This window comes from Poecilia mexicana, unplaced genomic scaffold (assembly GCF_051168715.1).
Source record: "Poecilia mexicana isolate PSO_F unplaced genomic scaffold, ASM5116871v1 scaffold_4, whole genome shotgun sequence".
Lineage (NCBI taxonomy): Eukaryota > Metazoa > Chordata > Actinopteri > Cyprinodontiformes > Poeciliidae > Poecilia > Poecilia mexicana.
In genome coordinates this window covers 23,604,155-23,631,511 of record NW_028263373.1, presented here as the reverse complement: position 1 = coordinate 23,631,511, position 27,357 = coordinate 23,604,155, and the positions used below count along the sequence as shown (strand labels likewise).

General features: G+C 38.0%; 1 protein-coding gene across 1 annotated transcript in view; it reads right to left on the bottom strand.

Moving 5' to 3' along the window:
- Window positions 1–6,207: 6,207 nt before the first annotated feature.
- LOC106929465 (guanine nucleotide exchange factor DBS-like) overlaps window positions 6,208–27,357 on the bottom strand; it is a 90,369-nt gene continuing 69,219 nt past the window's right edge. The window contains exons 13-15 of the mRNA XM_088005102.1: window positions 23,638–23,747; window positions 22,243–22,334; window positions 6,208–10,714 (exon numbers count right to left, since the gene is read on the bottom strand). Coding sequence (XP_087861228.1) covers window position 10,714; window positions 22,243–22,334; window positions 23,638–23,747 — 203 coding nt within the window. The 3' untranslated portion in view covers window positions 6,208–10,713. The remainder of the gene's footprint in view (window positions 10,715–22,242; window positions 22,335–23,637; window positions 23,748–27,357) is intronic.

The window sequence follows — 27,357 nt, the reverse complement described above, 5'->3', positions numbered from 1 at the left end:
CTGACTGTTTAGTCAAAATGATTTTTTACTATTTTCCCTTCTGGTTCCATCAATAAATATCAGTAAATTAAAAAATATGATTAAATGCAATCACTGTGCACAGTTCAATGACAAAAATACCAATAGTTGATTTCCTTTTTCACCCAGGACATGATTTTTCTCTAAATGACAGCCAGGAACATATTTTATTCACCCTTCCTTCCTGAAACTTAACTAGACATGTTTGAGTTATGGCAAGGTCAACTATCTCGAAATTGCTATTAATAATTTTTGCTTCTTCAACAATTGTATAAAGGACATGTTTTTTTGATGGAGGCATCAAGTATTTTCAAGTCCATGGACTTGAAATAAATAAAAACATAAATAAATAAATAAATAAATAAATAAATAAAAACTACATTCAACTGCAGTTGAATGTAGTTTCAACTACATTATTCAGATAAACAATTTACTTCTCACCTACAAACATAACTACAAGACTATAGAAATAAATAAAAACATAAAACACAGCTATGACAACTCACTGTTTTTAAAATCAGCCATGTTCAAAACCTTCTGTAATTTTAGAAAGTCAAGCCTTAAAATCATAGCTCTTTAACTCAAGTTGGACCCAGGTCCATATGTTAGGAGCTAAGTCTACACCTCAAGTTTTCATATGAAATCAACAGATTTGGTGCTCTATGCTGTAAAAAAACAATTACTAACTGGGCAGATTAATACAAACACTTTAAAAATGGTAATTAAATTAAAGAATATTCACAAATGTTATCACGTAACTTATAAATAAAGTAAGCACTGGAAAGTTGAGTTCAGTTTTACATTTTTAAATCCATTCAATTCTCTCATGTTATTCCTACCTAGGAGGAGCACTTTTAAAAAAAAGTGTATTAATGGTAAATACATGTGTCAGCGGAGAATTCAAAACCAAAGATTGAGTCAAGGCGAGACAAGACCAAGACTTTGGTGATCTAAGACCAAATGCTCAAACCAAAACAAATGACAGTTAATTTTTAGAATCATTAATGCCATTGCTGCTGCAAATATTCAATGAACTACAATAGACAATAGAAAGGCTCCAATTGTTTCCACTGGTTTAAGTCTTTTCTGTCTGGTCTGCCAGAACATGTAGGTCAACTAAAACTTGTATGTGATCAGTCCCACCCACAGCCTGCAAGGATAAACAGGGAAAGATGGGTGGATTGTATTTCATACACTCCTTTCTTTATTCCTTTATTTTGAGATACATATTTGTGTTATTTGTGTATCGGTTTACTTTAGTGTTAGGTTTTGGCTTAGAAGTTCCTTTGGAGTTCGTGTTTATTTCTGTTACTTTGTAATGTTTTCTCAGTTACCCAACTAGCTCCTAACCAAACTGATCTACATCCTCATGGTTAGTCTCAGCTAATTCTCATTTCATTTAATATCAGACTGGACCTAATGTTTTTTAGTTTTTCTTTTTGTTTCCTTCTTCCATTTGACTCCTGCTATATCTTCAGTATGCTTTTCACATTCCTGAGCTGTCAGATTCTGGTCCACTCACCACTCTGACATCCACAGCTCTTCCTCTTCTTCATCTTCGTGTGTTCAGTCCTCAGGAGGGCTCTCACTCTGGAACAAAGCTTTGTCAGGAACTCTTCCAACCTTTGTTTTCTCTGCTCTTCAACACTCTTTCACCAAGAACCAACAAACATAATCACTCTTGGTTGAAACTCCAGCAATGCTGCAAAACGAAAGTAGCTGGTAAAATGTTTGTATGCTTGTAAATGCTATGTTAAATAATTTTCCCACCACATTTGTATAGCACTTTATCAAGTCCAAAGGATTCCAAAATCCTTCGCACAACCTTCAGTCATTCACACATTCACACACTGATGGTGGAAAGCTGCTGAATGGCAGCCACTGCTGCCCTGGGGCAGTCTGACAGAGGAGAGGCTGCCATGCACTGGTGCCACCTGCTGGCGCCAGTACATGGCAATAGTTTATATGTTGCTACATACAAACTAATTGCAAAGCATAACGTACTCCTTTAAAACACTTTAAGATCTACACCACAATAAGCAGTGCTTGATTTAAGATTAAAATCAACAACCCCAGTACATGTTGAGTACATTATGTACATTGTCAAGTTTCACAGTTTATTAAAAATGGATTAATTATTTTTCTCACACATTTAAAACGATGACAAACTAGCATATAAAATATGATTTTTCTGATACAGTACAATGATCTTGTAGTTTCTGTTTTAATCATGAAGGCCCTTGCTCCAGTGTCTAAGATTTCCTTTTAGTGTTCACTCTAAACACTAAAAGGTGTAGTTTGAGTTTATAGTTTATACTACAGTCTTTTTTCACTCTTGAGTTAAAATGTATTTTTTTAATAACAACCCTTAAGCTTAAGTATGTGTTAGAAGTGCTCTGATATAAATAAAATATATGAAAGATGTGATTATTTGAGACCAGACAAGAAGCATTAAGCATTTAGAACATCACAATATTTTTCCCATAATTTATGGTTCCATCTTGGATCAGTGAAAAACAGATAAAACAAATTGGCACTGGAAAGGCAGAATACATTAGGCATTCAATCCTCTCTTCCTCTTCAGAAGGATCACAGACCCGGCTGGAATGGCACTCCTCTGCATTTCCAGAGGATTCATGATCAATGACAGAAAAACAGATATCCTCTGAGACCTTTTATGATTCATGTGTTAGAAATCAGTAGCAATTGCTGGGTTTCAGTCACATAACTCGGATGACACACGAAATTCAGATGGAGGGCCAGAAGGGGATTTCTCCGGTTTAAAACAAAGCAAAGTTGATCACAACGAATATGCTAATGCTCTAAATAGGCTGGAACAGCAGAGGTATCTTAAAAAAATATGCGTGTACTTAGGATATGATCCGTATTATCTCGGTAAAAAAAGACTTCCCTTATAATCTTGAGGATGACCTGGTGTCAAGGCGGTCCACAACTGTACTAACTACCTGGAGCTGCAGACCTCATACACCACGAGTACGATTGCCACCTGTCTCATAATTTGCTTTTAAATGTGGCATCCCATATTGAACCTACACGGGACACGATTTGTTCCGTATTCTTCAAATGTATATCTGTAACAATAAAGAAGTGGTCCCCGAATACTTTATATAGTACGCTGCCCCAGTCATTGTTTGACTCACGGTTTTGGTGTTGCGATATTGTGCCCAGCTGCTTTCTGAGTAACAAGCCCAGAAAGCAGGAGTCACTCAGAAAGCAGGGGAGGGGGCCCTACCCCCGCCCCCCACTTTACATATATAGGGACTGGTCCCTTATTTTAATTTCTGAAAGGTGGCAACCCAACCATGAGCCAGAAGAAACTTTTCAAAAACCTGGAGAATACAATCATTTAGTTTCAAATTGGGTCAAGCATTTAGGATCAAAAGCAGCATTAGATGTTTCTGCCGGGTGAGTAGTGAGTTGTGCTATTTTAAGTAATTAGACTATGTTAACACCGAACTAACCCATGTCATTTTATGAGCTTGAATCTCCTGGTAAATTATTTGTTTAGCTTCTGTAAACCCAAATTCATGCTGGAGTTCCTCGTGTACCTGTCTGGCTCATAGACCTGGCTATAGTTCAGGCACGTGCAGAGAAGGGGGCCTACGGGTGCTTGAGCACCTGCCCCTTTTGCTCCTTGCCCCCAAGTGCCCTTTTGGTCAATTTTTTTTTCTTTTGTAGTATTATTTTCTAACCCCTCTTCTGACACATAATAACATGTACTAAAATTATTTGGTTTTTTGTTGGGGTTTTTTTGTACAACATAATAAGCCGGGCACCTTGTTACCTTTGACGTTTTGCCTGTGATGCATGACGCAATTGCCTCTCGCGCAGTGAGATAAGGCAGCTAACTGCGGAGCTCAACGTAGTGAATGTTCCAGATTACAGAACAGTTTTTGGTGAATTAAAAAAAAAAAAAAACGTTTTTGGTGAATAAAGTGGAGTAGACTTGTCAGATAACGGAAAACGTTGAAGTATCATTTCTGCTTCAGCACAGAGTAGCGGCTTAAGCAGAGAGGTCATGAAATACAACAAACACTGACAGGCCTCTGCGTCTGCCTTTCTCTGAAGAACTACTGAGCGGGAGGAGACAGCCAGGTGAGGAAAAACTGTTCCTATCTATCGATTCAGTATTTTTATCATACAGACATTAGGCTGTTGTTGTTGCGCTATTAGCTAGCTGCTAGCTGATGACTTTGCTAGCAAAGCAAGATGACTAAAAAGCTTCTTCCCTGTATCGTTAATGATAGCAGTCATTCTTCAGTATCGCTCATGCAATAGGGGGCACATCGCCCATCCAAAACTTATCATCTCAATAGTGGATATATGTCTTCTAATTTGCTTTGCTGCATAATGTACATTGCATTTATTCTAGCGTTAGGTAAATGTATCTTGAAGGAGAATAGCACTTAAATAAAGTCCAACAAGGATATTCATGTAGAATTAAAAATAACTCACACTGAATTACCATGATAGATATAATGTATGTAATAAAAGTGTGTCATTAATGAAGGGGAAAAAACTCAACTCAGACTTTAAGTTTAGGGTCTGGTTCACAGAGTATGCAGTTAAATACAATAAAATTGTAATCAAAACTTTTGGAATTGTAATGATTCCTTTTTTTAAAACAAAAAGTTTTGTTTAAAAAACTTTTTTTTTTAAATTAAATAACTATTTTTTGTCTCGTGAACTTAAAAAGTTATTTGCCAAACATAAACTTTTATTTGCACACACCAGTAATCTTTTGTTGCGATTTTGGGCCCTGCTCATGACGTGATGTGAGAATCACAAGCAAAACTTTGATCACAAACAAAAACTTAGAATAGCAAGAAAAGATTTCTGACATGCACAAATAAGTTTGTTTTGCAAATAATTTTTTCACTTCATGAGATAAAAATGTGTGATTTTAATAAAAAAAAAAGGTTTTTTAAACAAAACTCAGTAGGCTTTTCTCATGGTGACATGCATTAACAATTCAATATATTTATTTAGCTTTTTAAATTTTTTTAGCAGTAAAGTCCCACTGAATAAACATATTTTCTGTCCATGACTTGGCACTGAGCTAGCTGCTAGCAACATTAACGCTCTGGGGACAACCATGCTAGGGCATAAAAATAATATGTCTTACCTTACATATGAATGCTTGTCTTTCTAAGTAACTGTCCAATAAAATATCTGAAAATACAATTTAAATGATGCGATTGTTTCCTGTTAGAAAATGGTGCTCCAAACTCTGTCAATATTAGTTTCCACACCTCCTGTTATTATTGTTGATCCACTTTTCTCCTCTTTTTTTCAGCAAGTTTGTTTTTAATTAACTCCCTTGTGATCAATTACCTTCGAAACAAAAATAACGTTTATCTTTCTCTCTATTTGAATGGTTGGAGCAACTGTAAAGGACTCAGACTTTAGACATTTTGATGCTGGACCAACAGAAATAAATGGGCTGAATTTACTTCTGGCCCTCCATGAACATTGGGTAATATCGATGCTACGTCATCAAGGCTTCTAATTGGGAAGTCAAATTTTTTAAAGTCATGCTTGAAATATATCCAATATTTCTATACCAACTGAAGGTAACATAATTACTTTATTGTGCTATAAAATAGAATGATGTGCCTGGAAAATGCATAATACTGCCCCTTTAAGATCAAACTTACATGTAAAAATAAAAACACATACAGAGACAGCTGCCAATATAATTACTAGATTGTACTCTGAGCAAACGTTTAATATTTTGCCTAGGTTTAATAAATAGAAAGTAGAGGTTGCAGACTAGCATGTACCACAGATCTGGAGATGTAGAGAAAGAATGCAGTTCAAATTCACACAGAAAAATACTGAGGCCACAGGAAATTGAAGCAAAATGGAAAATGCTGCAAAATGCAGCAAAACAGCTGCTCCACACTCCCTCTAGTGGTCTATAAGTTCCATTTTATGAAAAAATCTTTCAGCATTTCATACTTGCTATTTGCACCATTTTCATTTTGCTTCCATTTCCAGTGGTTACAGCAATTTTTGTTTGCATTTGTTTTGTTGATTCTAGGTTTTTGCTCCTGTATTCTGTGATTGCAGTTCTTTTCTTTTTGTTTTGGATTTTGTGTCTCGTTTTCACCAGCCATTTTATAGAATAGAGGAAAAAAGAGAAGTCCAAAAGAAACAAGGCAAGAATTTTCATGTTGTAAAGGTATTTCATCATAATGAGCAATATGTACAACATAATAACAGATGTATATAGACATGATACATTCTAGAGTTGAAAAGATTCTAGCATTGTCCATGATGCAGTATAACAGAATTATTTCCTAAAGAAAGATACAGCATTTTCCAGTTAATTCTGGTCAAACAAAATACAAATTACACTCATGGATCATTTCTTGTAAACAAATCATTCATTAATATACTCATTAAGGGGCTCACTGTTATGTATGTTACACTGTAACACAGTAATATCTTTCCCTCTGGTACGTGTCCAGTTATCTGACAACCTGTGATAAACTCTGGTGTATTCTTTAATTTCAAACACATTACAGCTTGTAGACAGGGTAATTTAAAAAAGATATAATCCTTCTGGGAGTGAAACAGGGAAGCTATATGTCAGTGTTCTCAAAGTAATGTCATCAAATACAAATGTTCAAAGATGCATGTTCTACAGAGGGGAACAAGACACAGCAGTAAAAGATAAAAAAGATTCAATGTTAGTTGAAGGCAAATATTTTATTTGCTGCTTACTGAAGAGTAGTTCTCCAACAGTGTTTAGAGCATATTGCTTAATAGTCTGAACTTTTTATTCAGTGTACTTTAGATTATAGTTAGGATAATAGGTTACAGATTGAGGACCAGCACTAACTTCTGGAATGCAACTACTGTAGCGAAATTTTTAGCTTTCACTCTTGGTCTTAAAAATATTGTGATGTAAATTTAAACAGTATGTGATAGTGAGCTGAATAAACAAGTCCTTCTGCTGCTGACCCTGACTGTGAAATGTAACAAACAGAAATGTATCAGAACAAGTTAATTAGACATAAGAAACTGTGTCAAACAGGTTTCTGAATATAACCACTTAGCATTCATTTTCCTGTCACTGTGCAGGCCAAGAACAAATATTAGAAACAATATTTGAGTGTGTCCTGTCTGCAAGTGCAAGGTCGAAAACAGCAACTCAAAGTATGAAACGTTCTTAACAGAGTCTCATTATGTAGAAATGAGTGTGAGTTTTTCTCTGGGCCATGAAGCATAACATGTCGCAGAGACAAATCGGTTTCTGAACACAGAAATGATCATTTCCTTCAAAAGCCATCTGGTTTCTTCCTCATACTTTCCATGATGATGTACAAAGAAGAAAATGGAAAACACATCAGATCTGATTGTTTTTTCTGCCAGGAAGTGATTTAACTATCATTAGCTGATAAAAGGAATTTGTTGTGAATTAGACTTTCCAAGATGCAAAAACCCCTGATAGAGGAAATGTGTTCATGTTGCACCAATCAGTCCAAGCCCAAGATGGTCATTTAATCACGGCTGCATGTGACTCTGCATACTGTGCTATTGACATCATGGCCTTGTTCCAATTTTAGGCTCATATGAGTTAGCTCTGGATGGAGCAGAACCCACCTTCATGAAGCTGTCTGCTCAAACGAAAAACATAGCATACATAGCATACAGTTTTAGTCAACTAAAACACAGTAAACAAGCCCCAACAAACTAACTGTGCAAAAATTGCCATTATTCTCCTGAGTGACATAAAAATCATTAGTTGTAATTTTGTATCACCAACATGTTTTTTCAGGATTTCCACTTATGTAAAACAAAGTAAAGATATTTACTGTTACAGTAATGTAGGGATTTTGCAGTAATTCTGCAGCTATTAATTTCTTACAGATGTGAAAGAAGGCAAGTCAGAACAGTCTCCTCAGGAAATATTCAGATCTCAAGTTGTTTCAAACTGAATGTAATCACAATAATCTTCACCTAACAAGTCACAGAGAAACTGAAATCATGATATTAAGAGTTTTGTTTTCACATGTGTACTGTATAATGAGGCAATGCAGCCACAAAGGAGACATTTTGTGGTTTTTTTTTGTTGTTGTTCTGGTCCCATTCCCAGATAATGCAGAGAGTGAGTCAGGCAGATCAGTGGAGCAAGAACCCCATTTATGTCTCAGATTTACACTGATTTATAGATACATTTTCTTACAAAATTTTTAACAACTTTATTCAATTCATTAAAACATTACATTTTTAGTTTGCTGGTTGGGTAAAAATAAAAGTCACATTTCTGGATTTTTTTAATTTTTGGGGATTGTTCAGAAAAAATGATTATTTTTAGTGTTTAACACGGTTAATCTTACGGCATGTGTAAAAGGTATATTGAACATTCTCATTTTGAACAAATTTCTTAATTCTGAACAGGTTTGTGTTAATGATTTAAAAACTAAACTATTGATGGGTAAGTAATCAAAGTACAAGAAGGAAAATACAGATCAAAAGGGAACTCTCACTGAGGCTCCTGTTGTGTTATCAGAGAAGACAGGAGGCCATAAAATTAGCATCTCCAGGAGGGCAGTATCACTTGAGCCTGGGAGAGAGAAGTTTGCTCGGTTCACGGAAGATCAAAAGTCTTCCAGAACTAACATCTGGGATGGTGTAAAACTGAATACAACATAGAATGTTAAAACCACTAACATTTAATTTCTAAGACATTTTTCTTAGTTACTAATAGCATGTCTTTTTAATGAAAATTGTATTATCTAATTTTAGAATTACTAATCTAGTAAATGATGAATGTATTTGCAAATTGTACTATCTGTGACAATATCAGAATCAAATGGAAATTATTTGAATGAAAATGTTTTGTTTTGTTTTAGAAAATTACTCAGGATTTATGCTAAATGGGGTTTTGGAAAATGATTGTGTTAACTTGTATACTTAGGATTGAATATTATGTTTCATAGGTTAGAAAAAGGAATTGTACCTCATTCTGTTCGGTTGATTTTATGTGTTATTTTTGGTTTAAGGCAGGACACAATCTTTTGGGGTGCTGAGTGCAGAAGAGCAAAACTGGGTTTGTCAAGATAACCTTTCCCTGAACCAAATTACTGAATTTAAGTTTGTTCCTGAGAATCTATGTAAGGAAAGATAGCGGTAGAGACTCCAGATTTCACAGCTATCTGTGAAATACTTTTCTTATGTTTTTCTTGGCCCAGATGGCCTTAGAACTGCAGGAGGCCAGGACAAGCTCTCCGCTCTTTTTGTTAAAAAAAAAGAGCAAATGGCCTTTGATCTTTGCCGTAAATTAGGGGGAGTTCTAAGTTTTTCTGAGTGTCCAAGATAGCTTCCAGTTGGTCAAGCAGAGGTACGCCTTATTTGAATATATTAAAGAGGAAAAACACGCCTACATTATAAAAGTTCGTGCCCAGGAGTAATAATTCAGATAGCTGCCACTATTTTGCCTTTTTGCACCAGCTCTCTCCAAAGACGCATCTTTGCCTTTCTTTTTCTACCTTTTTTGTCTCAGGTAGTGAATGTATGTCTCTGTTGTTCTGCAGTTTTGTTGTTAATTCATATGTTGTTTCCTACTGGATTAAACTCTGTAATTCTGTGACGTCAACACGTATTGTTGTTTTCCTTGTGGCCACACGTGGCTCGCCAGGAGGACCTGGGATCTAAGAGGAAGAGAGAGAGAGCCAAACTTTTTCCAAAGTTAACTAATTTAGATATTCTTCCTTAACAGGATCCAAAATTCCTTTTCACTTCATAATTTTGACCAGTGTGGCAAACGTTTTGATGTAATTAAACTAAAACACTAAATACTCTGAGGCTCAGAATACAATAAAGAATATCAAGCATTTACCAATTTAATCTTTTCACATATTTAGCGCATTTTACCAGCAGCATTTTTAACGGAATTGAAAATAATTTTAAAAAGTGCAATATGTGAATGGCTCTGAATAGTTTCTGAAGAGACTGTAATTCTGAAGTTATGGGATGTGTTTACTGTATATAGCTGCTCCAGTCAGTGGGAGTAAAAATTAGGGATGCAACAATATGATCATTTGGGCCAATATTAATAGCTATACTAATATTGCTGTTATGGCTAATAACCAATATTATATATGTTTGACTTTCCCAGTACTTCTCTGTTTGAGGTTTGACCAAACAAATACCACACGACCAACCTCCTTCTCTCCCGTCCAAAAACAAATGGCAACAAGATAGAAAAAAATATCAGTTGTTAATATTGGCCCAGTTTGATTTATCAAATCGATGTATTAAAAAAGTTACTAATCAATCGATACTGATGTTAGTGCTGATATATTGCGCATCCCTAGTAGAAATGATTTTAAAAATACAGAAGGCTTTCTAATAGTGACACTCGAGAAAGTTCCAGCTTATTCCTGCAGGAGTTTCACATCAGTGAATCAAAGAAAAAAAAATACAACACTAAGAGCAAGGCATATCTGTAGTCCATTAAAAAGAAATACAAGTAGTTATAATCCTTTTAAATTACATGTTGAAGACTGCAGTTATTAAGCTGATCAATGTCTGAGATCAAAGTCAAATGGATTACAACAGTCCACTGGTATTTACTTGCAGTCCTGAGACACATCTTCCCAAGTACTGACACTGTTTTCTTCAGACTCAGAGAGTGCTGCTGTACACAGATCACTGAAGATATCTGGGAAAACAGGGATAAAAACAGTCAGTTCAGCTTCATAGTGAGCAAAATGATGAAACATGAGAAATATACGGGGTCACATTCAGTTATTAGTGGTTGTGCTTAGGAATTATAACTCAGACTTAAGTAAGGAGAAGAAACCTAAGAGGAAGACAGGTAGGAGAAGTCATCACAGGCAGCAGAGAGAATTTAAAAAATAAATTCCAAATACAGTGAAGCTCGACTGCTATCCAGAGAGGTCAGTTTGCTTCAAATATATTTTGTTCCTTGCTTGCGGTTGCAAGCAAGGAACAAAAGCAGAAAAAAGGAGAGAGAATGAGCAGCTATTTTAGAGTCAAAGCACCAAAACAAATTAAGCAAGTCTACAGTAATCATCCAGGTTCAGGTTTAACAGGAGGTAAAAGAGGATTTGTTAGAGACAGAGGGGACAAAGAACACAAAGAGAAATGGATGCTTTAAGGGGGAAATCAGTCAGTTTTCTGACTGATGCAAATCTACACATAGTTCTTTTTAGATCATACTTTTAGTCCATGATCTACATGCTCTTTACGCATCACAATCAGCTGAAAGGTCTCAACAAGGAATGGGAGTGAATAAATACTTCCTCCAGTACTACACCTCTGATCCACCCTGGAGGCAGTAATAGACCCATAACAGTGAGAGGCGACTGTGGAACAAGTGTGACACAGTTATATGATCGAAGGCAAAGACGGGAGCAGTACAGAGGGAGCAGAGACTCTAGAGGATCTTTCAGTGACTGAATGACCTGGTAAATAAGTTGATCAGCAGAATCTGATGCAGATCACATCAAGCGAGTTTTCTTCTACATTTAAGACTCAAATGACTCCTATCGCTGGCAGACTGATCTGTCAACAGTAGAGCCAAAAAGTTTGGTTCTGACAGGAAATGAGACTGTTTCACTCAAAACATAAAACAAAGTAAGAAGAGCAACAGTAAAAACTACTGTTTCTATGTATAGAAACAGTGGTTGTGTTTGGGGACCAGCAAAAAAGGGCTGTCAAACTGTATTGATACCTCTCTAATTAGGCAGTGGTGATGAGCTCCATGTCTTCAGGGTTGAAAGGCCTTCTTTTGCTCTCTCCAAAGATTCTCTATCAGATTCAAGTCAGAGCTCTGGCTGGGCCACTCAAAATTATTAAAGGGCATTCATGTAATATCAACATTGTTGAGCTTTATGTCATGTTGTAGTGTTATTCCCTCATCCAAAAAATGAGCGTTGCTTTTATTCTTTTACGCCTGTTTGAAAAATCCTTTAATCTCTCGTGGCAACCATTCTGGTGTGCCAAAAAATGTACATGATTTACATGACTGTGCTACAAGGTTGGATCATGTCCCTGAAATTTAGAACACAACTCCTTTATTATTATTTTTAATTTAGAGGGAACATGTTAATCAAGATTATTTGAAACTCAAATCTGCCATAATAATTATGAACTTAACTGTACATACCATGACCGTTTGGTTCTACAACCCCAACTGTAATCTCACCAAACTTAACTTGAATAAAGTCATTAAAAACAGCAACAAATAACATAAAAACTCCAAATGACACATTGAAGTAATTTATCACCATGACACGGATGACCCCTGAACACAAATCACAGAAAATTAACACCTCCCTCATTTCAGATGAGAAAAAGCTAACCAATCTTTCTGGAAAACTGGAATCATCAGCAGCCCTGGCAGACCTGGACATACATCAAGACAGAGGAGGGACAGTTCTCCTGACAGGTCATCTGTAGCATGGTGGATCAGCGCCGTGCCACGCCTTGTGTCTGACATAGAACAGAAAAACACTCACATCATGTAGATTTGAGTGACAGCAAACTTTCTGCTTTAGTTGGAACATCCACTGCCTTCATGCTGCAGTTTTTAACTATTATTGTACTATATTATATATATATATATATATATATATATATATATATATATATATATATATATATATATATATATATATATATATATATATATATATATATATATGCGTGTGTGTGTGTGCGTTTGTTTGTTTGTAATACCTTGTGGGGACGATTTTCCTGACACATATTACATTGTGGGAACCAATTGCTCCTTGTGGGGACCAAAGCCTGGTCCCCACAAGGGGAAACCCTGTTTTTGGTCAGGGGTTAGAGTTAGGACTAAGGTGTGAATTGAGTTTTGGTTAGGGTTAGGAAAAGGGTAAAGGTAAGGTTTAGGCTGTAGAAATGAATGGAAGTCAATGGAAAGTCCCCACAAAGATAGCCACGCAAAAATGCATGTGTGTGCGTGTGTGCGTGCGTGCGTAATAAATTAGTGCATATGAACATATAAAAGGGATTTTTTGGGTTTAGGGCTATTTAAAGAATACAGAGCAGCAAAGTTAGAGTGCATTTTTATAGAGATGATAAAATCTCATCAGATCTAATTTAATATTTATTAAGTTTTCAGAATACATTTCATTCTAATGTTATAACTGCATGATGCTGCCAATGATGACAGAAACAGGTAAAGGCTTTTATTTTCTAACTGCTGCTTTTGTTTTTGCTTTCTCTTCCAAAGTCTGACAGCACCAGTGTTGTCAGACTTGTGGGTCTGCCATTTTCCTTTACAGATCATCCACCAGAGGGCGCCAGATGACAGCAGGTTTCTGGAGGCATGCCGGCAGGCCCTAATCAGACGCACCTGTAGGGAATTGCCTTCTCCTGGAGGTGTATATAAGCAGCTGGCTGCCAGCACGTCTTCGCCAGAGTGTTTGCCTTGACTGGTACACCGAGCCCTCAGAAGTCACGCTGAGTTTCAATAGTTGTTCCTTCGAGTAATCTAGCGACCTAACTTATCCCTGTGATCCTTTTTCCAGGACGCCTTCAGAGCTTTCCAGGAGATCTCGAGTTTCCCACCTCCAGGATATCTGTACTGTCTGGAATTACCTGTTCCGCCCTCCCACACTCTCAGAATACCCACCACCTGATGCCTGACTTTGCCCTCTCCTATCCAAATCTACACCACCTAAAGTAAGATCACCTGATTCATTTTCCCTGAGCCGTACACCTGTCATCACCCAAGACTCATCATCTCTTTCTCATACAGTGAGCGGTAGCACCCGGATCCCTTTGTCGTGGAGGAGGACCTGACAAATCTGTTTAACTGAGTTTTGTGTTTAATAAACCTTTGGACTTTTCACTAGTCTCTTCGCGGGTGTTTCTGCATGTGGGCAAAGAGTATCAAACCCACCATGACAACCAGAACTTTAAGTGGGTAAACACTGAGGCTGTGAACAATTACTCTTTCATAACGCAACAATGGGCAATGGAGGGAGATCTGACCTTGTTAAAGAGGATAAAATACAAAGAGGAAGTGGGCTTGAGATGGGTGGAGGCAAGAAAATAAAATAAAAACTGCTGTGTATTTTCACACAGAGAAATTACATGAATACATGTAAAAATTATCACACCCCTTCATCTCTTTTATATTTTTATCACATTACAACTGCTCCCTCCAGGAATTTATCAGATAGTCCAACACAAAGAGCAATTCACTTCTGAAACAGACAGAAATGTGACAAGGGGAAAAAGATGTGCATATTTCTATAGATGGAAACTCAGCCTTACCTAAATTTTTATATTATTGGGCAGCGAACATTCAGAAAATATTTATGTGGCTTTGAATGTAAGAAGCATACAGATCCACTTTGGTCTGCTACAGAGCTCCACTGCTAACCTATATTTCATGACATGCTCAGTTTTTCCTAATTGTGATGGTCACATGAAGAATCCTATGATCAAATTATCTCCATTTGGTCTTACTGCAGTTGTTAAACAACCACTTATCTGGGCCCCTACAACATCAAATCCTCTCTCTGGAGTCAAAATTTGGCATAGCAAAGGAATACAGGTGCTGGTCATAAAATTAGAATATTGTGATAAAGTTCATTATTTTCCATAATGTCATGATAAAAATTAAATTGTCATATATTTTAGATTCATTGCACACCAACTGAAATATTTCAGGTCTTTTATTGTTTTAATTTTGATGATTTTGGCAAACAGCTCTTAAAAACCCAAAATCCCTGTCTCAAAAAATTAGAATATTATGAAAAGATTCTCTGAACGAGCAATAAAAATAATCATCTGAATCAACAAAGTAACTCTAAACACCTGAAAAAGATTCCTGAGGCCTTTAAAAACTCCCAGCCTGGTTCATTACTCAAAACCGCAATCATGGGTCAGACTGCTGACCTGACTGCTGTCCAGAAGGCCATCACTGACATCCTCAAGCAAGAGGGTGAGAAACGGAAAGAAATTTCTGAACGAATCGGCTGTTTGCAGAGTGTTATATCAAGGCACCTCAGTGGGAAGTCAGTAGGAAGGAAAAAGTGTGGCAGAAAACGCTACACAACGAGAAGAGGTGACCGGACCCTGAGGAAGATTGTGGAGAAGGGCCGATTCCAGACCAAATTAAATTTTCATCTCCATAAAACTTTTCAGCAGATGGAAGCATGAAGTGCTCCAAAATCTTCTGATAGCTGCTGCATTGATCCTGCCCTTGATAAAACCCAGTGGACCAACACCAGCAGCTGACATGGCACCCAGACCATCACTGACTGTGGGTACTTGACACTGGACTTCTGGCATTTTGGCATTTCCTTCTCCCCAGTCTTCCTCCAGAGTCTGGCACTTTGATTTCCGAATGACATGCAAAGTTTGCTTTCATCCGAAAAAAGTACTTTGGACCACTGAACAACAGTGGTCCAAAGTGCTGCTTCTCTGTAGCCCAGGTCAGGCGCTTCTGCCGCCGTTTCTGGTTCAAAAGTGGCTTGACCTTTGACCTGGGGAATGCGGCACCTGTAGCCCATTTCCTGCACACGCCTGTGCACAGTGGCTCTGGATGTTTCTACTCCAGACTCAGTCCACTGCTTCCCCCAAGGTCTGGAATCGGCCCTTCTCCACAATCTTCCTCAGGGTCCGGTCACCTCTTCTCATTGTGTAGCGTTTTCTGCCACACTTTTTCCTTCCTACTGACTTCCCACTGAGGTGGCTTGATATAACACTCTGCAAACAGCCGATTCGTTCAGAAATTTCTTTCCGTTTCTCACCCTCTTGCTTGAGGATGTCAGTGATGGCCTTCTGGACAGCAGTCAGGTCAGCAATCTGACCCATGATTGCGGTTTTGAGTAATGAACCAGGCTGGGAGTTTTTAAAGGCCTCAGGAATCTTTTTCAGGTGTTTAGAGTTACTTTGTTGATTCAGATGATTATTTTTATTGCTCGTTCAGAGAACCTTTTCATAATATTCTAATTTTTTGAGACAGGGATTTTGGGTTTTCAAGAGCTGTTTGCCAAAATCATCAAAATTAAAACAATAAAAGACCTGAAATATTTCAGTTGGTGTGCAATGAATCTAAAATATATGACAATTTAATTTTTATCATGACATTATGGAAAATAATGAACTTTATCACAATATTCTAATTTTATGACCAGATGCTAGACTCCAGGGCCTTGTCAGTAACTTGTATTCCCAGGTTATCTTCCCAGGATTCCGTTACCTTAATCATATTCATTCATGCTCTGTTTGCATACATCTAATATCTAATGTAGTTCAAGGTGTTTCATTGAACTAAAGCCAAATTGGAGAAGATATGATGATCTGGATGATAGTTGTCCACAGAGCAGACACACACAACGCATGTGTGCATTGTGTTTTTATAAATCAGAGCTGGATTTTTGTTTTTTCTATACATTTGGCTTAGTCCTCATTGAATTTTCATATGATGTACCACTGGGTGGTATGTATTGCTAGAGTTGTCTTATATCTGTCATTTGTGTAAAAATAAAAAATAAAATCTGAAAATAAAGTGTTAAAAAAAGATAAGCATATTTCAAGCAACAGGCTGGATTCAGTGACATTAAAATTCAACGCATCATACCAAAGCTCTTCCATCCCCACACACTCCAACCTCCTATCCATGAGCTATACTCCTCCTCTCGTCCCTGCAATACTGGTCTGCTCACATTTACCCAATCCATTTCCTTCAGTGCCACTGGAGAGTGAGGAAGCAATTATGAGGCTGGAGTAAAGGGCGGAAGACGGGAAAAGATGAGTGGGTGTTAGAGCAAAGCTATTGGTGGTTAGTCAGAAGTGGCCAGTATTGTTATTTAATAGAGTGACCTCCTTTATACGGTGTTTCAAGTGTAGAGAACAGGACCAGCCCTGGCCCCTCTGTTAAAAGGTTCTTGATTAGCCTAGAATATAGAACACAATAAAGAGAAGGATCTTCACTGAGACACTGGAGTAGCTTTAAAACAATAACACTTTTCACAGTTTATATTCTGTATAAATCCCATCCTGAACCTTTATCATAAGTATATGAAGCATCTACACAGAGCCACACTTGTTACACTAGAACTGTAACAAACACTAGAACTGTAACAAACAACTGTAACAAACAAACGTGAGATGAGATAAAATGAGAGTTACAGTGAAAACAAAGACAATTATAGCAATGGCAAACTTCAGTTCAATACTAAAGTTTCCCACATACTTGGGCATACTGTGCATAAATCTGAGAGAAGCGCAGACTCTCCGCACTGATCGCAGATGGTTGAGATTTCAAAGTTGAGTGTTTTCAACTTTTCTAGTGACAAATGGTTCATTTTCCACAATCCAAATGGATACAGGCAAGTTTGATAAGCAAGTTAGTCCCATTTCTTCTCCATCAGGTTAGACAGATGATGGGGCACAAAGTGGTAGTCACTCTGCGTGTTCTGGCGACTGCTTGTGCTGACTCAACAGTATTGGCTCAGTGGTTCACACAGAACAGTTCAATCTGAACACCATTTCCCACCATATGGGTCATTGATGGATCACTAATGTTAATTTGGTAGCATGACATACTTTATCACATTGTGACCAACTGTTGTAGTACTATGACAACATGCTGGCTAATGTTAAAGCAACAAAATAAATGTGGGTAACCATGGCAATCAGTGAGCATTTAAAGCAACTGTATCTGCAGTCAAGATGCACATATATCCGCTGTGTTTACAAACAAATAATCCCTCTATAGGGTTGTAGCTTGTCAATGGCAGAAGGAAAAGCAAACAAAGCCATTCAGTCAAAGTTACCCACGCTTTCAAATATTGAGCAATTAAATTAAAAGCAAGGAGAATGTTTAATACATTTTAATGCTGGGAAAGAGTTCATGGCCCTACTCCTTGGGTTGCTTACAGGGTACACAATTTCCAGTAAGCTGCATCGAGCTGGCACATTACACGTCATGGTCAAACCATAGCAATTGGGTAAAACCAGATCTAATTGTTCCAAACCTCAACACAGTCCATGCCTCTAGTAAGCAATAGTTTTCCAATAGCCGAAGGGTCAGACCCTGTAGAACGAAGTGTAAAACGAGGGGTTGGATTTTACCAGGTGTACACAGTTGAAAAATGTATCTTTGCGCAGATTTATCAGGCGGATGTCCACTTAGAGTCCACCTCAAGTATGCATGGTCCTCTGCAGAGTGAAATATGCTGGAGTATGTGGGGGCCTTTAATTAAAAAAGCTGGTAACCTGTTCAAACCAGTTACTTTGTAGATATAATGAGGCAGCTGAGGGGGGTGAACAGATTATAACAAGAACATCCATCTATTCATCCATCCATCCATATACATTTTTAATTCATCTTTTGAGCCAGATGGTTAACATATCTCTTCCTTACCAAAAGTGAAAAATCATGTTATGTGATGAGAAACTAACTTTACTAGCAGAAGGTATTATGTAGAGGACAATGGATTCAATTGGCATCCACCAAAACCAGATTTTTGAGTGTGGTTGAGTCCTTTGTAAGACAACGAACTCTGATAATAATGACCAACCATTAGATCTGATCCAATCTGTCAGTCAGTTAGTTTTAAACTTTTTTTCTATCAACATTCTTGAAGAAAACCCAAATATGCTTTAAGTTCCCTTAGAAAACTAGAATCAGTGATCTGAAAATGGTTGCAGGTGAAAATTAGAGGTGATTTGTTACAAGAAATAGTTTTATAATTTAGCTTGGCCTTTCTTTTCAAGCCAGAGAACATGTAAATGTGGGTGCAGACATTTTTCCCTACACTGACCTTTTGTAAATTAATGACAATTTCATACGGCTTGAGAAGGTTAAAGTTTTAATGCATCATTAGTGTACACTCTGCTGCCTCCTCCACTCAGCCACCAGCAGGCCTAAACCCTCTGATCAACATCACTCTGAGTCTGAATATAAAGGAAGATTCAATAATTGTGCATGACTTTGATATAATTCTTTCTCCATTTGCCTCATATTGTAAATTAGTGTCAACAATGTGTTTGAATAGGTTAGCAATATGTGATATGTACATATATATACATCAACCTATACTCACAAGAGCAAGGACTGAGTACAGTGGATGTACAACATAAGCATATGCTTAATTTGGCTTCTGTAGTGTATATACACCCAAACACACTGAAGCACAAGTAGCATATTTAGGAATACAGAAAAATATGAAGAAAGCTCTTCACACGCGGAGAGTATATACTCTCCGCGTGTGAAGAGCTTTCTTCATATTTCTTCATATCTGCTGTGTGCACCATTGGTGCACACAGCAGAGCACTATCAGTTCTGCTTCAGTTGATTAAAAAAAAAAAAGAGCCAAGGAATGGGGGGGACTTATGAATTCTTCATGCTCCTCATGGAGGCGAGACAAGTACGGGTGAGAGAGACCTTTTAAAAACCCATAGATGAAGACGACAGGAGACAGTCTTAAGAGCTGAAATATGTATGAGCTGATGAAAAATGAGAATAGTTACAGCAAGTCGAGCTTTTATCTAACAGAGTATCAGTTCCCTCCAAGTCCATGTAGCCCATAACAGTCTTTCAGCTAGACTCCAGACACTGCTTGTTTATAGAGGCAGAGGCTTCCTCTTCTTCGCTAAGATGTACACTTAGAAGGAAACAGATTAAGTATTCATTTTAAAAGTGACTTTCCTGTACTCGCCTTCCACAATTTGCATTGGAGACCTTTAAAAACAAATATTGTGTCAGATTGCTTGATCATAGTTATGATGCAGTTAGAGATTTCTTGGAAGTCCCATCGAGGTCTGAACAGGGAAGTTGTTACTCTGCTCCTTCCTCCTTTTCATTATAGCTCATTAATGTGATCAGATTTGTCAGACTCATGGACATCTATTTCAACTATCACTAAGTTTTATAAGTGAGGCAGCCATATTGGATAACAACAAACCTCCAACTGCTAGGGCAGGGATCTTCAAATTCGGGAGATTTGGCGTCCTGTCACTTTAACAAATGTCTCTGCTTCAACACAGCTGAGTTAGATCATCATTAGCAGGACTGAGGAGATCATCCAACCATTTGATTCAGGTGCGTTGGACCATGAACACAGCTAGAAAGTTGCAGGTCTCTTGATGGCCTGAATTTGAGGATACCTGTTCTAGGGCACTTCTGTTCTTTTTCCAACAACAAACTCGGTCCCAACAAAAATAAGACTAAATCACCTTCTTCAGTCAAGCAGCCAATTGCTACAAAGGTTTATTTACATATGTGTTTTTGTTTTCATACCGTAACACTACGTTTGTAACTGTAGAGTAGTATTTTCATGTACTGTATTATATGTATTATAAATCCAAATGAAACAAATTATATTCCAAGAAAGATTGAGCAATTGTTCAGCTAAAGGTGAACTAAGAAAATGAAAGGCTCTCGCCAGAATTGCGTATCAAACCGCAGAGACACTTGTTGTACCACTTAGTGGAAACAAGGAATAAGACTGCCATCCCTGGAGTCAAGCATGGAGGTGAAGACATCTACAGGCGTTTTCTGACAGAGACAAGTGTGTAGGAAGCCAGTGAGTGGGGCTTAAGGTTGAATTTTGATAGTTTGCATCAAGTGTGTGTGAAACAAGACAGCAATATGTTGTTATTGTTAACGGGAACTTTGGAGCTGTATTCTCTTAAAATGAGTCTTCATAGAGGGTTTATATGAATGCCAGGGCAAGGGACGTTGCTCTGCAATAACACCTTCCATATCGCCCAGTTTTTGTAGCAGTGGTGCACGCAATAATCACTGAGTTACAAAACTTCAGGGTGCACGTCCAGAGTCTGAGGCACAGTGTGGCTTCTGCGCTCTCTGCCCGATTCAACACGTCATCTATAAACCTAGCTCTTCAGTGTCCCTCAAACAAGACACTGAAGATGGACCAAGGATGGATTTTCTAGCACAGGGGTGGCCAAGTCCAGTCCTCGAGAGCCACCATCCTGCAACTTTCAGATGCATCCCTGCTTCAACACACCTGAATCAAATGAATGGCTCGTTATCAGGCCTTTGTAGAGCTGATCCCGGTCTGTTGGAGTAAGGATACTTCTAAAACTTGCAGGATGGTGGCTCTCGAGGACTGGACTTGGCCACCCCTGTTCTAGCATATCAATTGGATTCATAAGCAAAGGAAACAAGAACAGGAGCAGTAGTAGACTCTGAAACCCTCTGAAAAATCCCTCCTGGCCACTACAGGCCACTTTGTGCAGAACCTCCAGTGGTTCTGCACAAAGAACCACTGGAGGAAATGAAACAAAAGCCTCTTCAGATGAAACTGAATGCAACTTCCTTCTTCACAAAATGTAAACAAAAGAGTAGCATCAGATTTTAGAGTTTGTAGAATTTCTCTTTGGTAAAAACACCACGAGCTATTTCTTCTGCTAACACAATGTGCATTTGTTTTGGTTGCATTTATCCAGAATACCCTGTGCTGTAGTCCACTTCCTACTTTTGGAGTGGTCTCTGGTCCACTTGGCATTCAAATATAAATTTGAACCGCACCAGAGTTCACTTTAACTGAACAGGGACTGAGGTTTGTCGGCAGAGCAGAGTTCACTTCTTTGGTCTGGATCAGAATTCCATTCCACATTCACACTTCTGGAAATGAACCAGACTTTCTAGGCAAACAAACTAGAGTTTGATTGAAATGTACCAAACACGGCTGGTGTAAATGCACCCTAAAGTTATTGAAGGTTCGAGCTAGTCTTCAAATCTATATCCTTCAAAATCTCTGTCGTGGGAACTAAAGCTTTGAGTTGCCAAGCAAAAGTCAAGAAAGATTAACTATTTACAGGGTGTTTCTGTAAAGAGGAATGGACCAATAAACCACCTAGTACGTGATAAGTGAGTAAACCTGGCAATGAACAAGAAATATCTGCCTTAAGTTCTTAGCAAACTTTCTACATTAAAATTTGAGTCAGATTTTATCTTGGTTCAAAAACTTATTTCCTCTGATGAAGAGCATTTTTGTTAACATTTTAGGATTGATATGTTGTCTCCCCTCATTAAAATTAACCTACCATAAGAGATTGTGCTTCCGTTGCTAAATGAACACACTTGCAGAATCAGGATGGGGTGAAACAACTGTTCACTTTATATAAAATAAAAATATCTAGAGAGCTTTGCAAAGGTAAAAACTGAAAGGACACGCTTTTGAATTCATGGAAGTGGTGTAAACTTACCAGTTTCCATTTTCTCCTTCCTCCAGAAACTGGAGGTCCTTTGCTTCACATGACGCATATGTCAGCTGCACCCGGTACCGGCTGCTGCCACCCTGCAGGAACATATGACTGTCAAATGTGGCACAAACCACAAACTGATGAAAAGAGTAAAACTGATCCAGCTGAATCCAACACTGACTCAAGACAGAAACACCTGTGATGTAGTAAGTAAGAAAGTTCGTCCGTCCGTCCGTCTGTCCATGATGTAATAAGTTGAATTTTATCAAGGCTTCAACATGTTTGAATCTTGTTTAATGCAGGAATAATATCTGTATTAAACAGACACCCCCAAAATTGAAATATATTATTTCCCTTTAAGGTTTCCCATTCATATCTACAGTTGAAATGTATAATTTCACACACAAAGGTTTTACTAAAATTTGACTGGATGCTTAAAAGTGAAGGAACCACTACATCCCAGTACATCGATATGTGTAAATTTCTAATGTGACTCAGAAGAACTCTGCTGATTTAGGAAAGGCAAACACATTTACCATCACTGGTCAGCAATGTTTGCAACCCAGAGAGCCAGTTAGCCATTTAGTCCAGGTTAACAAAATTCAGTTAAAGCCACAAAAGCTACATGAAACTATTTATTTTTACATCTGCTATTGGAAATGTGTTCATATTTTTAAATTAAGCAATTTTATTTTGTTTTTAGGTTTTAAAATATAGAAAATCAAACTTTTATATAAAGGTATTAAATACATTTCTTCAATGGAACATTTAATTTACATTGTAAATTATGTCAAAAAAGGCCACAGTTTGCAACCAAAAGACAAGCAAAAATATTTCTTACCTTATTGGTGTACATTTTTGATAAATGTTTTGCATATATTGCACGGAAAAACTGCTTCAACTAACATTATTAATTGCATTTAGATTAAAAGAAAGGTTGTTTAGCATTGTCGGACAAAGTTATTAAGATTCACAAAGAAGAGTCTTAAGAGCCACATGTGGCATCAGAGCTGCAGGCAGCAGACCCCTGCACCAGATGTATGCAGGTAGAATCCCTTCAGTCCTTCATTCGTCCCTCATTTCTTAAATGTCAAGTGGTCAGGTCCTGCTGCTAAGAAGACACAAGTCTAGGGAACTAATTAAGCAGTAGAGGTGTCCAAATTCAGGAGGTTGAGATACATTTCAAAGAAATGAGAGGAAACTGACTGATGATGGTGACTGACTGGAAAAATGTGATTAATAATGCAAGAACTATCTAGCATCAACAAGTGAAGAATGAGTCACTCTGAGCTACATTTTTAAAATAAAGTTACATTTGAAGTAAAAATGTTCTCACCTTATAAGTCTTTAAGTTTCATTCCACTATAAAGAATGCTGAGCTAAGCTAAAGTCACATACATTCTTATTGTTGGCTTCATCCTCAGAAGAGTTGGAGGACTCCTCTCCGCTGGACGGAATTGTCTCAAAGTCCTCTGTGTCCATGGAGAGGAGACGTCTCTGGGTCCAGCCTAAGGACACACCATCAGACATTAGTATTTTTCAAACAAACAAGTATTACCACTGAGGGGGGATACTGCTTTAGAAGGGCAAGATGGGTCGTGTGAGCCTGCAGCTAGGAATCAACTGAAGTTAATCTGCAGAACAAATACACTTAGGACCCAAAGGGAAGGCTACCAGCTCGTCAGACAATGACCATAGCAATGGGACTGATATTAAAACTGACCTTTTAGCCATATCTGTCACAGTTTACGGTTTTTGTTAGTGAGGATCAAGATGCGGTGAACCCAGGTTTTGGTGTGAATTGATGGTTTTAATGAAATCCAGAAAAGTACAAGGTCCAGGCAGCACATATGAGCAAAGGCAGGACTGACAAAGCCATGTGACTTACAACTTAAGACTAGGATCTAACACAAACAACAGACACGGATGGGATAAATACACAGGGAAGGTAATAAGGGGAAAGAAGAGCCAGCTGGGGCAACCAAGGGGAAGACGCAACAATATAGGAACTAATTAACACAAAAACACACATCCCTACAATATCAGACCAGTTTAAAGCAAGGCTGTATTGGTAGATTATAAAACTCTTCAGTTTTAATGCAGAACAACATTTACCGAATACTTTATTTACAGTTTTAAATATTAGTGGCAGAATGGCTGTCAGCTAATTAGGATGACTGATACAGCCAGCAGCCTCATCTCGTGTCATTTTGCATATGTAGTTCAGCGAGAAAACAGCAACAAATTAAACAATTAACTAATTCAAAATTATATTAAGATATGGGTCCATTACCATTAAAATAACTTTGTTTCAAAAATTCAACTTTTCTCAATACACTGTAAAACTGTTTGAGGGGTGAGCAGCACAAGGGAAACCACTGATTCTTCTGAATAAACACATCTTGTTTCAACTTAGTAAGTTTTAGGGTGTTTTCACACCTGATAGTTCGGTAAACTCGGTTTGAGTAAGACCAAAACTGAAAAATTTGTTACATTTTCAGGTGGTGTGGATCACTTTCACACTGCACTTTCACCAACCAAAACATTTGAGCAACCTGTTCCCCTACTTGTGTACTTATGGAGGTGCTGCACCTAGAACCACTGAAGGCATATTCTGTAGAAGACACTGAGCGCAACTTCCTTCTTCACAAAATGTAAACAAAACAGAGTGGCATCAGAATTAGCAGTTGTAGGATTTCTCTTTTGATTTTGGTGAAAGACCACAAGCCATTTCTCCTGGTTATGACTAGACTTTGTTCTGGTTGTTTTTACCCAGAATGCCCTGTGTTGCAGTCCACGTTCTGTTTTTGGAGCGCATTTCTGGTCGGTTTGCATCCACATATGCATTCAAAGTGCACCAGAGTTCGCTTCAACTGAACCAAGGCCTAGGTTGGTAGGCGGACCAAAGTTCACTCTTTTGGTCTACATCAGAGTTTGATTACTCATTCAAATGAATCAGACGTTCTAGGCAAATGAACAGAAGTTAATTTAAAGCAGACTAAACAGGGCTTTAATCAATGCACCCTTAGACTCCGTTCCAACAGTGGAAACCAAACCTGACAACGTATCTTTTCTTATACTGACAAACTTTGAATCGCTTGAAAATGATCCTATACTGAAATGGATCCAGACTGATGAGTAACAACTCTGGTGAAGAATTCTTTCCTCCCTGACATTTTGTCATGGAGCAGCCAACCAGGTGAATCCCTCCATTGTGGACAGATATGGAAGAGACAAGAAGCAGGATGCAATGGAAATCATCTGTAGAACTGTTTTACACAGCTAAAACCCTACTAATGACTGTCATTATTAATATACAGGTGCTGGTCATAAAATTAGAATATTGTGATAAAGTTCATTATTTTCCATAATGTCATGATAAAAATTAAATTGTCATATATTTTAGATTCATTGCACACCAACTGAAATATTTCAGGTCTTTTATTGTTTTAATTTTGATGATTTTGGCAAACAGCTCTTGAAAACCCAAAATCCCTGTCTCAAAAAATTAGAATATTATGAAAAGGTTCTCTGAACGAGCAATAAAAATAATCATCTGAATCAACAAAGTAACTCTAAACACCTGAAAAAGATTCCTGAGGCCTTTAAAAACTCCCAGCCTAGTTCATTACTCAAAACCGCAATCATGGGTCAGATTGCTGACCTGACTGCTGTCCAGAAGGCCATCATTGACATCCTCAAGCAAGAGGGTGAGAAACGGAAAGAAATTTCTGAACGAATCGGCTGTTTGCAGAGTGTTATATCAAGGCACCTCAGTGGGAAGTCAGTAGGAAGGAAAAAGTGTGGCAGAAAACGCTACACAACGAAAAGAGGTGACCGGACCCTGAGGAAGATTGTGGAGAAGGGCCGATTCCAGACCTTGGGGGAAGCAGTGGACTGAGTCTGGAGTAGAAACATCCAGAGCCACTGTGCACAGGCGTGTGCAGGAAATGGGCTACAGGTGCCGCATTCCCCAGGTCAAAGGTCAAGCCACTTTTGAACCAGAAACGGCGGCAGAAGCGCCTGACCTGGGCTACAGAGAAGCAGCACTTTGGACCACTGTTGTTCAGTGGTCCAAAGTACTTTTTTCGGATGAAAGCAAACTTTGCATGTCATTCGGAAATCAAAGTGCCAGACTCTGGAGGAAGACTGGGGAGAAGGAAATGCCAAAATGCCAGAAGTCCAGTGTCAAGTACCCACAGTCAGTGATGGTCTGGGTGCCATGTCAGCTGCTGGTGTTGGTCCACTGGGTTTTATCAAGGGCAGGATCAATGCAGCAGCTATCAGAAGATTTTGGAGCACTTCATGCTTCCATCTGCTGAAAAGTTTTATGGAGATGAAAATTTAATTTGGTCTGGAATCGGCCCTTCTCCACAATCTTCCTCAGGGTCCGGTCACCTCTTCTTGTTATGTAGCGTATTCTGCCACACTTTTTCCTTCCTACTGACTTCCCACTGAGGTGCCTTGATATAACACTCTGCAAACAGCCGATTCGTTCAGAAATTTCTTTCCGTTTCTCACCCTCTTGCTTGAGGATGTCAGTGATGGCCTTCTGGACAACAGTCAGGTCAGCAATCTGACCCATGATTGCGGTTTTGAGTAATGAACCAGGCTGGGAGTTTTTAAAGGCCTCAGGAATCTTTTTCAGGTGTTTAGAGTTACTTTGTTGATTCAGATGATTATTTTTATTGCTCGTTCAGAGAACCTTTTCATAATATTCTAATTTTTTGAGACAGGGATTTTGGGTTTTCAAGAGCTGTTTGCCAAAATCATCAAAATTAAAACAATAAAAGACCTGAAATATTTCAGTTGGTGTGCAATGAATCTAAAATATATGACAATTTAATTTTTATCATGACATTATGGAAAATAATGAACTTTATCACAATATTCTAATTTTATGACCAGCACCTGTATATGAGGCAGGGGTGCGGTATTGGGGGGAAAGTGATGACAATTCTACAAGCCCTGACCAACAGGGGGTCCTCCACAATTTAATTATTTATTTTTTGTTCATAGAAATTAAATTAAAAAAATCATATTGTCTTTTCAAAGATTGTTTTTAGCAGTAAAAATGTAATGTTCCCACTCCCAGATAAAAAAACACACATCCATATT